Source organism: Notechis scutatus, chromosome 5 (assembly GCF_049901735.1).
Source record: "Notechis scutatus isolate UNSWTSFEM ecotype Mainland chromosome 5, rNotScu1.2, whole genome shotgun sequence".
Lineage (NCBI taxonomy): Eukaryota > Metazoa > Chordata > Lepidosauria > Squamata > Elapidae > Notechis > Notechis scutatus.
Genome location: NC_142013.1, coordinates 63,665,716 through 63,682,251, shown reverse-complemented (window position 1 = coordinate 63,682,251; position 16,536 = coordinate 63,665,716). Strand labels below are relative to the sequence as shown.

The window sequence follows — 16,536 nt, the reverse complement described above, 5'->3', positions numbered from 1 at the left end:
GCCCTCAACAAATGGTGAGAAAATTTGAATATGATTCACAGAAGACAGATGAGAAATTAGGAGTGGTGAAGGAGACAAAACAAAATAAACTACAAGAAGATAAAAATAAATTACAAGCAGATAAAACACTGAAAAGACAGTAACAATAAATACTAAAAACCAAATAGACAATCCCTTAAGAGTTTACAATAGAATAAAGAAAAAAGGAAGATTTTTCAAAAATAATGAAAGGGTTATGGATGGATATTTAAAAGATGTAACAGAAGGAGATAAAGGGTAAGGCTGAGGGAACAATCTGTCTGTACAAAAATGCTAGAAAGACATATAAGATTCCAAGAGAGAAATATAAAAGAATCACCAAAAAATCAATAAATGATAAAATTCTAAAAAGGCTGAGAGATGATGGATAGAGACATAATATCGTGCAATATAGTAATTATATTAAAAATCAATAGAAATAAGTGGAAAGTTTAAATTGGGAAAATAGTAGCACATATATAAATATATAATATAATTTATTATAACCATAAATATATTAAGATTAGGAGGTGGAAGACTAGGATTAGATATATTTAAATATATTATGATTAGGGTGCAAAAATATACTGGAATATATAGTTTTCAAGAACTATAAATTCAGGGGACTTAGAGATATAACCTTGGGACTGATTAAATCTTATTAACAATTGGTTTTATTGGTGTTTATAGAAAAATGAAATATTGGAAATGTGGTGGAACACTGAGTGATATTTACAATATTAAAACTGACTTAACAGGGGTTAATAAGTATATTGTATGAAGAGATGTTATTGATGTTTACATATATTTTTGGAGAAAGTGATAAAAAAATCATAAAGAGAGAATAGTACTGTTTAAAGATAATGAGGTGACTATAGAAGAACCCAGCAAATGGGAAAAATGAAGAAATAAGTACTAATTGGAAAAACAGTATAATATATATTGATACATAAAGGAATATATTATAATTATAATGAGGATATCAAGGTTAGAAGTTGGAAGATAAAAACTCTGTATATGTAATTGTATTATTACTGTTAGCATTGTGTGAAAAATATATCAACCCAGTCATTACACTGTCCACAAAAAATATTGGTTGTTAAAGGAAAACTATGAATAAAACATATACCAAAAAAAAAAAAAAGTTCACCCTTTTTGTTCCCCAGAATTTGTGCATTTGTATATAGGCACTTGCGATCTTTTTGTCTTACTCTGGGTGTTTCCTATGTCTCCTATTAGGGCGTTTGACTTTGTCTTTCTTCCCATCTATCCTTACTTCATTATTTGACTTGCTTTCTAAGGGTTTTTTTTTTTTTTTTTTGGCTAGGAATTAGGTCCTAAAGATTGGTCACCCTCCCCCCTCAATTTTAGTTTAAAGCCCTTCTGATAAGTTGAGCCAGTCGTTTTCTGGAAATATTCTTCCCAGGCTTTGTGAGATGCAGCCTATCCCTCGCCAAAAGCCCATCATGGAGTTAGTGCAGACCATGGTCCAGGAATCCAAAGGTTTTTTTGGCAACACCAACTCTTTGGCCAGTGGTTCACTTCTAGAATTCTTTGTTCTCTTACTGGATGGTGTCCTTTTGTTGGCAGTACAGATGAAAAAGCTACTTGTGCACCTAAGTCCTTGACTTTCTTGCCTAGCTGCTTGTAATCATTCAATGTTGTTTTCAAGTCCTTTTTGTGTCATTCGTCCTTACAAGTAGTAGTAGAAAAGGGTAGTAATCTGTGGGCCTAATTATTTTGGTTAGGTTCTTAGTCACATCCTTGATTTTTGCTCCAGCAAGACAATCCCTAGATTCTATGTCCGGTCTGCAGATGGCTGGTTCTGTTTCTTTGAGAATAGGATCTCCTATCACCAACACCTGCCTTCCTTTTTTAGGAGATGCAGTCTGGGGTGCTCTTCTGTTTTATACCAGGTGAGTTTGTTGATGTGAATTTTTTAGGGATATTTGTAGGTGTTTGCATGTTTTCTTTGAGGGGGAGGTTGTGGGTCTGAGTATTTCAACTTGGGGGAAAAATTGGTTGCTCAGTTTTAATGGAGCTGCTTCTGATTTAGTTAGATTGGGCAGCAGGGGATTTGTTAGATGTCTGCTGCTCCTTTCTTTGATTATTGTGTTTCCTCCATTTATGACATACCTCCATTTATTTTCCTCCAAGGGTTTATCAGCAGGGTCAAATCCTTTGGGATTTACTTGTTCATTATTTGGTTCGATTTGGGCATAACTTTCTTGCATAGGTTGGAGTTTGGCTAGAGCTGCCTCTAGATCCCTTATTTTTTCCTCTAGTAGTTCACATAGCTTACATTTAATACATGTGTAATTTGGGTGTTTTTTGGGCATAATCACATACATGGAACATACGTTGCATACAACAATAGTATCAGTTACCTGTTCCATGAGTTTGTTTCTTTTTTCTGGTTCTTTTAAGGGTAAAAAGTTGTATCCTTTTTTTCTATCCTTTTTCCTGCCTTTTTGTGCTTGTTTTTATGCTTGTTCTTTATTTTACTTGCTTACTATTATACTAGTTTTAATATCAGTGGTGGGATTCAAATTTTTTTACTACTGATTCTGTGCACATGACTTGGTGGGCGTGGCAGGGGAAGGATACTGTAAAATCTCCATTCTCTCTCCACTCCTGGGGGAAGATTACTGCAAAATCCCCATTCTCTCCCCACTCCACTAACCTGCTTTCCAGCTCCATTCTCCTGTGCAGGGCAACAAAAGAAGACCCAGCCGATAGAGCTGGGACTGGTGAGGCAGAGAAGATGGGAGCGGGGCCAGTCAGAGGTGGTATTTGCCAGTTCTCCAAACTACTCAAAATTTCTGCTACCGCTTCTCCAGAACTGGTCAGAACCTGCTGAATACCAGCTCTGCGTTTTATTTATCCCTTTCTTCCATATATTTAAAAAAAAATTATTGCGCTCCAGTTCTCTCTATCTTATTATTTAAGATTTGCCTTATTTATTTGATTGATCTTCATTAATCCAATTCTTCCTTGATTTCTAGTTTCCCATTCTTGTCCTTATTATTTGCCTATTTATTTATCTTTTATTTTCTGTCCTGTGTTTATTTTTATTCTCTACCAGGGTGTGATGACCCAGGGAGTGGCACAAAAGCAACAAAGTCACAAAAGTAGGGAAAGTCCTTTTAATACCGCCAACTTGGCCCCCAATGTCTAGTTATCATCAGCTGGAGAAAAAACTCTCCCAAGAACACTTTTTAAAGGGAAGAAATTAAGTCTGAACCCAAAGTACATATAGATTATAAATAAAAATCAACACAAACCACGCTACAGCAATTAACAAGACAGGGCAGGATAAGGAATTGCAGACTTCAAAAGATAACGAAACATACATAGTTGGGAGGATGCCAGAACCCAGATAAGACTTGACAAACAAAGATAATTCACACTTTGCTTCCAGTAAGATGCTGTGCACAAGCATCCTTTTTAAATCCTGTTTTCCCAGCTGCAGCTAATGAAGGGAATCAGGGCCCTTTTCTCCCCCATAACCCATGTAACTCACATTGCTCTCTTCTCCGTTCCTCCCTGCATGCCCTAGGATGAAGAGGGGGTGGCTCTGGGTCTTCCTCTGAAGGCTTAGCCAGACTGTGCCCTTCCCCAGTTTCTTCCACAGCCACTGGAGCCACACTCCCACTCCCTGTCACCTCGACCTCCCCCTCGGAATCAGATTCCAACAGGGGCATGACACAGGGTCTTCCCTCCCGCCTATTGGAACCTCAGGCTTAATTTATTGCCTTCACTTCCCTCATTTGCTGCTCCAGCCTCTTGTTGTTTTCTTCTGTCCTTTGGTGCTCCAGTCTTTTCAACCTCGTTCCTGTCTAGTCAGCTCTCTCAGCCTGCTCGTGCAGCTTTCCACTCAGCTCTACCGTCACTTTCCCTGTTGCTCTCTGTGGTGCTCTCAGGCTCTACTCATGTGCTGCCCGGTGCTGCTGGTGGTTCTCTCTCTCTCCCTCCCCCACTCTCAATTTTTACAAGTTATTTTGACATTCTTTCCTCCTTTTTAAACAAAGTAGTGGTTAAGATGCTGGCCTCGAAATCAAGAGACTTTGAGTTCTGGTCTCATTTTAGGCTGTCTCCCAGCCCAAACCACTTCTTAGATTGTGGTTCTGGGGAAACTAAGAGGAGGAAGGAATATTAGATAAGTTCTCCACCTTGAGTTTCTTATAAAGTAATAAAGACAGGATAAACATCTAACCAAATAAATAAATCATTTGTGAGAATGATGTCCTTCTAAAGAAGGGGTACTAACTGCCTTGTTGCATGCCTTACACTACTGCACTTATTTCAAATTTGTCCACTTTATTTTTCTCTACTTTTTGGTTTATTCTTCAATGATGGCCTAGCCCGGGGGTCGGCAACCTGAGGCCCCAAAGCTGCATGCGGCTCTTTGGGCCCTCTGCTGCGGCTCCCTGTCACAGCAGAGGGATGAAAATGCCCTGTCGCATCCTGCACTTGTCTTTGTGTGGCAACAGCATTCCACCTTTGTCACGGTACATTTGCTGTTGCCGCCAGCAAAGAGGGCTGGGAGAGAATGGTGGGGGTGGATCTTGCAGGGTGGAGCCATCCCCCAAGCCTGTCCTTCCTACTCCCTTGTTAGTGGGCCCAAGAGAAAGAAGGGGGGGGCGTGGGGAAGTGCTCCCCTCCCCCACTGAGCACTGAGCACAACAGACCAGCAGGAGGGGGAGATGGCCCAGCAGAAGCGCCTCCACTGGTGAATTGGATGGCAGAGAGGCGTGGCCCAGTTCTCACAGTGGGACGCTGTTCGGCACCTTCAGCCACAAGCTGCTGCCTTTGAAATGCATTGCTTTCTGTTGCCTGTGCATTCCCCGATCTCAGCTCTTTCATCCCAGTGAAAGCTATGTTTCTGTTTGCTTTCTTTTCCTGTGCCTTCCCTGGCAGCAATGGCTGGGACTATGGGGGGGCATCAGAAGTGTCAGGGCACCACACAGCAAGCTGAGCCTGGAGGAGTGTTGAGAGTTCCAGGCGAGGGTCAGAAGACACGCTCCAACATCGCCCCAAACACGCGTTTCCAGCGTGCACTCCTCTATCCTGAAGGAATAGGGGGAAGGAGGAAGGGAAGGAAGGAAGGAGAAGCCCAGCTGGCTTTCCTTTGGCATGGGGTGGGGTGAGGGGAAAGACCCAATCCCCCCTTTGAGCAGCACAGCGAAAGTGTACTTCACAATGGGGGATCCTGGATCCCCTCCTCCTCCTGGAGCCCATTACAACATAATGTGACCCTGCCCCACTCACCCCTGGCATATCCTTTTGCCTGCATTTCAAAATCATACCTATAAACATTTAAAATTCCTTAGCATTGCTTCCCTTTGCATTTGGATACTTAGAAGTCTCCACTTTCCCCTCTCTCCCTCTCTCTCTCTTTCTCTCTCTCTCTCTGTTTCTGTCTCTCTCAGTGGAGAGGAGGTTGTGTGTCCAGCACCAACAAAGCTGGAAGTAGCTGCCTGCCATTTCCCACCATTAAGGCAGCGAGAGAGACACAACGAGAGGGAAACAGATTCAGCTCAATTCGTCTCTGTCTGCTCTCCTCTCTCCGCCTTGCCCAGTTTTGCAAGGATTCAGCAGACGCTGCCTTGGTGATGGCGGGGGAGTTTTATCCCCATACTTTGCCTGCCAAGTGTCTTCAGGGGCACCCAGGGACTATATTTTCCAGCCACTTTGGACTGAGTTGCTGAATGCATATGTGTGCCTGTGTAAATTTGCTGCTGCTTGGGATGATGCTTCTCTGAAGTGCATGTGGTGATCTACAGCCTGACAGTCACTCTTTTTGCAATGCAAGGTTTATTTTTGTATCTTTCCAGAGATAGAGAGAACATGCTCAAATTTCCTTAGTTATTCCCTGGGTGTTTGGGTTGGGAAGTGGAAATGGGGAGTGGGAGGGAGGGAGAGAGCGAAGGAGAAAAAGAAAAGAGATGAGGGAGAGAGGGGGATAAGAGGGAGATAGAGAGGGAGATAGAGAGAAAAAGAAAGAGATGACAGAAAGAGATGAGAGGGAGGGAGAAAGAGGGAGACAGAGAAAAAGAAAGAGATGAGAGGGAGAGAGAAAGAAATGAGAGAGAGAGTGATGAGAGGGAGATAGAGAGAAAGCGTGATAGAGAGGAAGATAGAAAAAGAGAAAGAGATGAGAGAAAGATGGGAGGAAGGGAGATAGAGAAAAAGAGAGAGATGAGAGAGAGGGAGATAGACACGGAGAGAGAGAGATGGGAGGGAGGGAGAGGGAGAAAGAGAGATGAGAGAGAGAAAGAGATGAGAGAGAGGGAGATAGAGGGAGAAAGAGAGATGAGAGGGAGGGAGAGGGGAAAGAGAGAGGGAGAGAGACAGAGAGAGGGAGATACCTATTTCCCATATAAAAGAAAACACTGGGAGCCGCAAAACCTGGGTATGCATAGCTGGGGGAGTCATGTGACTGGGTGGGAGTGAGTGATATCAAGTTGGCCATGCCAACTCAGGGTTTGTGGCTCCCAGTGTTTTGTTTTCTGTTGAAAATGGGCCCAAGTGGCTCTTTAGTGTTTAAGGTTGCAGACCCCTGGCATAGCCTGTGAAATTTTTACCTGTCTCACATGCCAGGGTTATGTGGGAAAACATCAAATAAACACATCCATGTGATTGACAGGCAATGGCAGCAGAAATCACTAAGCAGCTAAATTAAGACAGAAAAGTGGAGGCACCAGCAGAGGATCTCAGGGAGAAGAGAGCTGAGACATCCACCTTTCATCAAACTGGCACAACCTAGTCACCTAGGGCAGTGATCCCCAACCTTTTTTATGCCGCGGCCCGGTACCGGCATCAGCTGGGCGCCGCGGCCCGGTACCAGCATCAACTGGGCGCCGCCATCTTTTTTTGACGAAAAAGTGCTTCCGGTGACCTCACGGAAGCACTTTTTCATCAAAAGATAGCGGCGCCAGCGCTCCAGTGAGCTTTTTTCTACCCGGAAAAGCTCACTGGAAGCGCTAAGCGCCGCCATCTTTTTGATGAAAAAGTGCTTCCGGTGAGCTTTCTACCCGGAAAAGCTCACCGGAAGCACTTTTTATCAAAAAGATGGCGGTGCCCAGCAACCAGCGGCCCGGTAAGACTTGTTCGCGGACCGGTACCGGTCCGCGGACCGGCGGTTGGGGACCCCTGACCTAGGGAGTATCAACTGATCACAGAAGTGTTACTTAATACTCTTTGTAATGAAAATGTTTGTAATCTTGTCATTCTTCCTGAAGGGAAGAGGTTAATCCCAACCCTAGATAGGTCATTGATGTTTCCTGGTGTTTCCCTGCCCTAATCCTGTCAGTTTTTATTGTTTATTCAAGGCATGTGCCAGCTACATTCCTGTGGTTTTGTTATCACAACTAAGTATTCACCTGTTAAGTGATTCTTGGCTGCCTGCCTGGAGCTATTAGTTAAAGGGAGAGAGAAGGAAAAAAAACCTCTCTTGCACTTTATTTTTAGCTGGTTTGCTGAATTGCACAAAAAGTTAGCTACCAGTTTGGCTGAACCGGCTGAATCCCACCACTGAGTAAGAATGTACCATGAGAAGTCTTAGTAGCAACCTAGAATGGATTAGCATGCATAGGTACATATTAACTATATTACTACAGGGCTACTTCCAGGGGTGGGATCTGATAGGGTTAACTACCTGTTTGGTGATTTACAATGTGCTTCCCTGCACACTGCACGCGTGTGTAAATCTTCGTCAGCTTGCTGCCTGAACAGCTGAGTAGCGCTGCGTGCAGGGAAGCAGCGTTTGAAAAAGCAGTTATTTTCTGCTTTTTCAACTGCAGCTGTGCCTTGCACGGCAACTGAGGTTGAAAAAGCAGGAAATAAAGGTCAGATAAGAGCCCAGGCGGGCGGGTGGGCCAAAACATCTTCAGAGCTACCAGTTCTACAGAGCCAGACAGAACCGGTAGAATCCCACCCCTGGCTACTTCTGAAGTTTTGTCTGATAAGTTCTCAGCAATGTGTAAATTAATCTAACTCTAGCCATTTGATCTGATGGAGCTTGTAGCCTAAGTTGTCCAAGGGTCTTAAGTTGCCTAGTGAAAATATTTGTTGAAAAGGTCTGGTTAAGGCAACTTTATACTAAATGAAGTTTCAAGGAAGTTAGCTCACAGATATGACACTGAATGAAAATCTTTAGAGCTTAGAGTGATTTTTCTCTTAAATCATAAAAAGAGAAACATTAAACAAAAATAAAATACCTCTTTCATTCCCAAACCAAAAGTGCATATACTTTTCTAACAATTAAGCTGAATTCAAAATAATATATTTCTATTTTCTTCATGAAAATAATAGCACAGCTGTCCATTATACAAGATAGGAGCTATAAGACAGGTATATTAAGTTTACTGGAACTACTTCATTAAATATTGTAGTATTGTAAAATATTGATGATGATTATATAGTGTTGCTGTATTTCCTAAATATTTTTATTAGTATCTTATGCTTCACAAAAGCTATATTCAACTGCTTAGCATAAGGGTAAATATATCTTAATATTTAACTATGAACACTACCAGACTGAATTGGGTATGGGAAGAAGTATGTACAAATAGCAACTCAGACTGATACATTTCACTGTTTTCAGATCATGGACCTTTTTTTTTACTTATAGTCTCAGATGCGTGTGAGAAAATATGCATTTGTGCTTACACACACAAATGCACACACAGAAACCTGGGCTACAGACAAGGTAGCTATAGAAAGACAAATCAGGCTGATTAGAAAAGTCATATTTTAGAAAAATATGCATTTTATTTTATATATTGTATCCATCCATCCATCCACTCATCCACTTAGATACATTTTGCCTATTATGAAACTCAGGTTTTTTTTAAAAAAAGGTTAAGGTTTCCCCTGCCAATCATCTCTGACTCTGCGTAGGGAGTAGTGCTCATCTCAAATTCACAGCTGAACAGCTAGCATTGTGCAAAAACACTTCTGTGATCATGTGGTCACAGAATGCAATATTTATTTATCTATTTTGCATGCTTTCAAATGGTTGGCAGGAACTGGGGGAAGTAATGGGAGCTTACTCCATCACACATATTTAGGTCTCAAGCTGCCAACCTTCCAGTTGATAAGCCACAAGTCTTGACCACATGCCCACTACGCTCCTAAACTAAAGTAAGCAGGAGATATTTGCTTTAATTCACATGGGAATTTATTCCATAATATATGTCTTATTTGTATAGTAAGATAAAATATGGTTTGGTTATAACAAATGATTACTTTCTTTCTTAGGGCTGGCCATCAAATCAAACTCATCCCAAAACAACATGCCTATAGTCCAGAAGTATGAAGTGATGTTTTGGAAGGATCATTCTATTGAGGTGAAGAATAGGAAGAAAGTAGATGGCCCATAAAGAGGAATCCTGTTTGTGGTAATTGACTTCAATTAACAGCCACTACAGTGGGAAACCCACTTTTTAATTATTTCTGAAGAAAATGAACTATGAATTGTTGTGAATTCTGGGCCACATTCCCTTAATTTTGGGCTTGCCCATTATTTTTTCTTACACAAACTACAATTCCAGTCTGCAAAAATAATTGCTATTAAATAATCAACTGTATAAATATCTAGTTATAATTGATAGGATCAAATAATTTGTTGCAGCCTTGCAGTAAAACATTGAATATTAAGAATGTACCAAGCAGAATTCGATTGGAAGTTATGTACTATATTGAATGTTATAATTCTAACAGCAAGCAATCTTAACAACTTGATTTCTTTAAATAATTATTTTGCTGCTCATGATGATAATAGAAGGCAACTGAAGTATCAACCAGTATCGTTCAAAGGAATGGAATCCTTGTAATTTCAAAGCAAATTAAATTAATTGCCTGATAAGCTTCCAAAAGTTAAGCATTATGAGTTTTTAATACTTACTTTATGTAGTAGGGCACTTTATTTGGTGATATAGCCCTTTCCCATGGGCCCTGGACAGAAGCTGTTAATTAAAAAACAAACATGAAACATAAAATCATACAAATGTATTTAGTTTATGTTCAAAGAAAATATTACTAATTTTCATTATCTTAATCTTTATTATTACAATGTTAGTTCACTGATGTAAGTCTCTTTATTCAGTTGTCCATGAAGACAGGAAGTACTAACATGTTCTCTTTTAGTCTTAGTAAAATTGAATTTATTCACTTGCAAAGAAAAATGCAAAATCTTTTCAGTTATTAAATAACAGAAATAAAGAACAATATCTCCCTATTCTTGATCCTTGGGAAGAACTTGATAAGTGGATAAAAATTCAAAATCTATTCTAATCATCTGGCTGTAATAATAATAATATCGAGAACTTGATACGAATGGAGGCCCACACCAGGTAAATAACTGGCAGTTGTGATTTCACATTTTCTGTATATAATAATGCCATGAAAGAAGTATATTGCACAGCATGTGATTTACATTTGTATTCTATGATTCGTAAGGCTGTAGCTATGGGGGGGGGGGGGGGGGGGGGGGGGGGGGGGGGGGGGGGGGGGTTTTTGGGGGGGGGGGGGGTGGGGGTGTTGGGGGGGGGGGTTGGGGGGGGGGGACATTGTATTCTATGATTCAGCCTGTTCCTGCATTCCAAGTGCCCAGGCCGAGCTGCAGCTGTCCCTCTCTCACCAGCGCCATCTCCAATAACAGCGGCAGCAGCGGTGGGAACTGTGGAAGTTACGGAGGCAGCTCCTCCACCCGAGAAGCAGCTGAAATGCTTCCATGGTTCCTGCCACTGTTGCCTCTGTTGTTGGAGATGGCGCTGGTGAGAGAGGGACAGCTGCAGCTCGGCTTGGGCGCTTGGAATGCAGGAAGGGGCTGCGCACTGGGACTTTTGCAAACTTGCAGAGCCCGAGGCTGGAGCACCAAGGGTAGCAGCAGCAGAGACGCTTGCTCGGCTCTTCTCACGCCCACCCAGCCACTCGGGATTAAACCAAAACGCAGCGCATGGCGCTCCCAGGTACCTCAAAATGTTTTTTTTCCTGTTGTTACGGGGATGGGGGGAAAGCAGGAGCAACTCAGATGCTGTTGTTGGAGACGGCGCTGGCGAGAGATGCGCCAGCACCGGTGGGAACCGTGGAAGCTACGGAGACCTGAGAAGCGGCTGAAATGCTGCTGGACATCCACACCGGTGACGCCTGCCTGCTGACCCGGGTCTGCAGCAAAGGTGCTTGGTGGGGGTAAGGGAGCCCTCTGTGCTCCACCATGATTGGCTGTTAGGAGCGGCTAATGGTGAGGCATAGCTGCCCGTGGGGCACTCCTAATGGCAAGTTTCCCCCGCCTCCCCCCCCCAATTTTGCATGTTTTAAACTAGGCCTAAATTTGGGGGGAGGGGCTTAATTTCATTTTATGCCTAGAAAACATGCTGGGTCTTCCTATTGGTGGGGCGTATTGTTGGAGAAACACATTAGTAACCAACAATACTAAACAACTGCTTCGATCTCATCTTCTGCAATAGTTTGAATTCAATTTACGGAATACAAATTAAAGAACCCTTTTCCAACAGTGACCACAACATGATTGACTTTTGTCTCAACATACGTCCACACAAAAATCATCATAATGATGGGATCCCCAATTATAACTTCAAAAAAGGCAACTATGATCTTATAGACAATGATGTCTCATCTCTTGATTGGCAACTTCTGTTCACTGGATGCAATACTGTTGAAGACTATTACAACATATTTTTACTTGAAGTCAAAAGAGTCATCAAACTATATGTACCAATAACAACTCCCAAAACCAGAAAAAACAAATTACCCATAACAATAAGGAAGCTTCAATCCAAAACCTTGTTGATGATCCAAACTCTGTCAAGGACCTTGGAGTACTCATCTCTAATGATCGAGGTGCTAGAGCCCACTGTAACTATATAGCCAAAAAGGCATTAAGAGTTGTTAACCTAATCTTATGTAGCTTTTTCTCTGGTAATATTACAACTAGAGGTAATATTACTAACTAGAGCATACAAAACATTTACTAGACCAATACTTGAATACAGCTCATCAATCTGGAACCCACATTATGTATCTGATATTAACACAGTTGAGAAAGTCCAGAAATATTTCACAAGAAGAGTTCGCCATTCCTCTATTCGTTGCAGAATACCTTATGCCACCAGACTTGAAATTCTAGACCTAGAAAAGCTAGAACTATGCCGCCTTCAGTCTGATCTAAGTATAGTATATAAAATAATACATTGCAATGTCCTACCTGTCAATGAATACTTCAGCTTCAATCATAACAATACAAGAGCAAACAATAGATACAAACTCGAGGTTAAATGCACCAAACTTGATTGCAGGAAATACGACTTCAGCAACAGAGTGATCAATGTCTGGAATACTCTACCTGACTCTGTGGTTTCTTCCCCAAACCCCAAAAACTTTAACCTTAGACTTTCTACTATTGACCTCACCCCTTTCCTAAGAGGTCTATGCACCAACGTGCCTACCGTCCCTGTCCTATTGTTTCTTTTTATTTTTCTTATATGTATCCATTTCATGTATTCATAACTATGTTTATACTTATACCTGTTATCTTATAATCACTTGACAAAATAAATAAATAAAAGTAAAAAAAATAAATGCAGTCATGTTGCTGAGCATCTGAAATTCAGTCATTTGACCATAGGCAGGGCTGATTGTAAGAAGCTGTAAGGACTTGCCTCTCCTCTCTCCTCAAGAAAGTAGAACTCTTGAAACGGTTGGTATTTCAAAACTTTTATTGGGATAAAGTGCTTGCAAGACAAAGAAGGCAGGATCTGAAGATTCCAATGCATATCTGTTTGGTTAAAAGAGATAGAAACCCCTTCCCTCAGTCTGGTGCAGAGCAAGCCAATCTGCAGCTGTGAAGTTGTTTTGAGAACTTCAGGCTGAGAAGCTAATAAGAAGTTGTTCTCAGGCATCACTTGCTGGAGCCTCCAGTGCTGAGACAAAACAGATGGCCCTCTAGCCATTCCTTTCCCTCTTACACTCCCAGGAAGGTAAATCAAAGTACAGGAAAGGCATGCAACACAAAAAAGGTTATAAAGTGAGGAATGCATTTCCTTACTACTGGCCAGATGTTTTACACTTGCTGTATAAGGCTACAATACCCTGCCTCTTTAAGGGAGGGTATTGTAGGCTCCTCCAAAGGTAGCTCTGACATCGGGTTGAAGTCCTGACGAGTAGCAATTCTGAATGGGGTGAAACCAGTACTAGAATGGACTGCATTGTTGTCGGCAACCTCTGCAAAGGGCAGAAGATCAATCCAGTCATCCGTGGGTAGTTGATGAAGCACCTTAGGTACTGTTCCAATACCAAGTTTGTGTGTTCCATCATTGGTCGGTACCCAGGAGGCTTAGGAACGCCCTCCAAAATTTTGACATGAACTGAATACCCCAGTCAGAGATAATCCTTTTGTCAACTCTGAAGCAAACCTGGCTGTAGCCATCTTGTGCTGCCTCAAAGTTGCCATGAAGACTGAGAAAGAAGGGGAGGGGGGAAGTAGATAGCCCAGCTTACAGTCAAAATAAAAAGTTTTGCCATGGGAACCAAGGTCATCATAACATTGGATGGTGAAGGAGGAAAGGAGCCTACAAGCTGTATTCATTGGACCATGTGATTGATGATACTAGGGAGGGAGAAAGTTTCATTCTTTTAATTAGGTGAAAACCGTGGGAACCTTCAGAGTTGGATTTCACTGGCTGTGCCAATATAATGTATCCAATAAACATGTTCTTAGGGGAATATACCTGCCTTGGAGTTCTGCTTTCAATGGGTGCATTACTCAGAATATTGACACCTTTGGGCAGCTCCATGCAGGTGATATATATTGGTTAGGGCTTTTGCAGCAGGAATTTTCTGGCATGGTATAAAGTGGACCTCTTTGGAGAATAAGTCAGTCACCACCCAGATGACAGTGATTCCTACACTTTGGGGCAGTTTTTCATAAGGTCCAATCTTTGGCTAGCTGTGATGTACAACTTCCATCCCAGCCAGGCCATCTTTTAGTAAGCAAGAGTCTATGGGCCTGGAACCATTTGTTGGTAAGAAGGGCTTGCTTGAAAACTCAGGTCATGGTGTTGTCCATTGGAGAATCTGTTTTTGCTTGTGCTCTGGTCATTACTTTGGCTGCTAGCTGAGAGGCTGGGAGCAGGGGTTTGAACTACTTCTGATTTTGTGCTATTATATTGTGGCAATCTGGATCGAGCATTGGCTAGGAAATTCTTCCCTCCAGCAAGATATTTGAGGATGAAATCAAAGCCTTTGAAGTATTGGGCCCATCTTACTTGCTTTGGGGATAGTTTCTGTGGGATCTTAAGAGCCTCCAGATTCTTGTGATCAGTCCTCACCTGGAAAGGGATCTTACTCCCTTCCAGAAAATGCCTCCTTGTGAGGAGGGCCCAGTGGACTGCAGATGCGTCTTTCTCCAAACAGCCCACCTATATTCAGTGTATTTAAATTTTTTGGAGGTGTATGCACATGGTTGTAACAGGCCCTGCTCATTCTCTTGGAGAGGACCACCCCAACTGCCATGTTGCTGGCGTCCACTTGAATAATAAAAGGTTTTTCTTGGTCTGGATGCTTTAACACTGGTTCTGCTGAAAATAATCCCTTTAGCTTTTCGAATGCCACTTGGCATTCAATGGTCCAGTTCAGAGGTTGCCTCAGTTTGGGTTTATCACTTCCCTTGATTTTTAACAAGTTAGTGATGGAAGCACAATTTGGGCAAATGCTGGGATAAATTGTCTGTAGATATTAGTAAACCCCAGAAAGTTTTATAGCTGTCTATGTGTGCGAGGAGGGATCCATTCGACCATTGTCCGCACTTTCTCCGAGTCCATTTCCATTCCTTCATTGGAGATTCTATAACCTAGGTAACCTATCCTTTCCTTGTGAAATTCGCATTTTGACAGCTTCGCATAAAGTTTTGCAGTACAGAGTTTGTTTAGGACTGCTCGGACTAGTTTAACATGCTCTGCTTTGGTCTTGATGTACTGGTGCCAGATGCAGTGGGTTTGCTGGGCGTTGGCCTTCCTATCTGCCCCAGCTGCTTGACCAGCAGTAGCTGGGACCGGGGTGTCAGCCCTCGCACCATCAGCCATTGTAGCTGCTTTGCCTCCTTCACTCCAGCAGTCCAGCTCACCCCTGGTTCTCATGTTCTCAAATACCTCTATCACAAAATGAATGACGTACTTCTTGTGGTGTTTGTCACAGACCAGTTCTTTGGCCATATCCTTGTGGTCCAACAGGGCTTTCAGCTCGCACTTCCAGACCTACACCTTTGGTCCTGCCCTCTCAGCTGTCTTTTTCCCCCTCTCCAATCGATCATCTCAGCTTCATGGGGTTTTCCAGGATGGCTGGTTCTTTGGTAGGGCAGCTGCAGGCTACATCCAGCTGGGTAGAGGTGGTTTTACCCCAGTATTCTCCCTCTCCATGCTCACTGTCCAAATTGGACAAGGCAGTCAAGGTCCCCTCAGTAGAGCAATGCTTCTTCAGGTTAACCACTTTGCAGATTCTGACTAATGTAAGGACCTGCCTCTCCTCCCTCCTCAAGAAAGTAGAACTCTAGGTTTGCCGTTGATGTTGAGACAAACCCAGTAGCAGAGAATGGAGAGCTCTGTTCCTGCACTGGTCTTCAGCTGTTTGTGGGCTCTGAAAACTGCCTTGGAGGGACAGTTAAGCTTTGGAGGGGTGCTCTGTGAGGTCCCAGAGGAGAACGCAACTCCTCTGCGGAACCCCGGAGCTTTTCCCTCTTTGCCATGATGGTGAGAAGAGGCTGGTCAAAATGGCCACCATGGAGTCTCAACAGCTGTGAACACCAAAGAATTGTGCAGGAGAGGAAAAAGTGGATGATATACAGAACTGGGTGAGAGGAACTATTTAAAATTTACCCCAAAAAGTTTATGCTAGGAAAAAAGAACCTCATTGTTATATTAAAAGTGGCAGTTTAAGCACTAAGAGAAAGACTTTAAAAATGGAAAGGGGAAAAAGGAGAAGAAAAGGCAATTTTTGGAATATGGAAAGTATAGAAAATTGGAATTTTTAAAAGAAAAAATATTGTTTTGTGGAAGCATTCTAAAATATTGGAAACAGGTATTTTAAAAATTGGATCCTTTACTATTTTGGATTAATATTTTAAAATTATTTGGACTATTGGAATTATTTGTATATTTGGACTATTGGACTTTTAAAAAAAATTAAAAGAAACTAAACAAGATGATTTACCAACAAGAACAAAGTGGGAGCTGGGCAGAAATGATGTCAATACTTATTGGTTATTAAGAATAGCCAGGACAGAGTTCTTAACAAAATGCAGAGCATAGAGGAAAAGATGGCAAGGAGCATGCAAGATGTACAAGAAGAAGATGAGGAATTAATTAGAGGACCAAAAGAGAACATAGAAGAAAATCAACAAATAGACTATGATGATGAGAAAGAAGAGACAGTGAATATAATAAAAATGAATGCAATAAACAGAAAGGAGAGTAGAGAATGGAAAGAGGAAATAAAACT

The 16,536-nt window shown here is 42.0% G+C and overlaps 1 protein-coding gene across 7 annotated transcripts in view; it reads right to left on the bottom strand.

The window, feature by feature from the left end:
• Window positions 1–16,536, bottom strand: part of DMD (dystrophin) — a 1,185,061-nt gene that overhangs the window by 220,996 nt on the left and 947,529 nt on the right. For all 7 annotated transcript variants that reach the window (XM_087966867.1, XM_087966866.1, XM_087966869.1 and 4 more), the window contains exon 61: window positions 9,929–9,989. In XM_087966867.1, coding sequence (XP_087822993.1) covers window positions 9,929–9,989 — 61 coding nt within the window. The remainder of the gene's footprint in view (window positions 1–9,928; window positions 9,990–16,536) is intronic.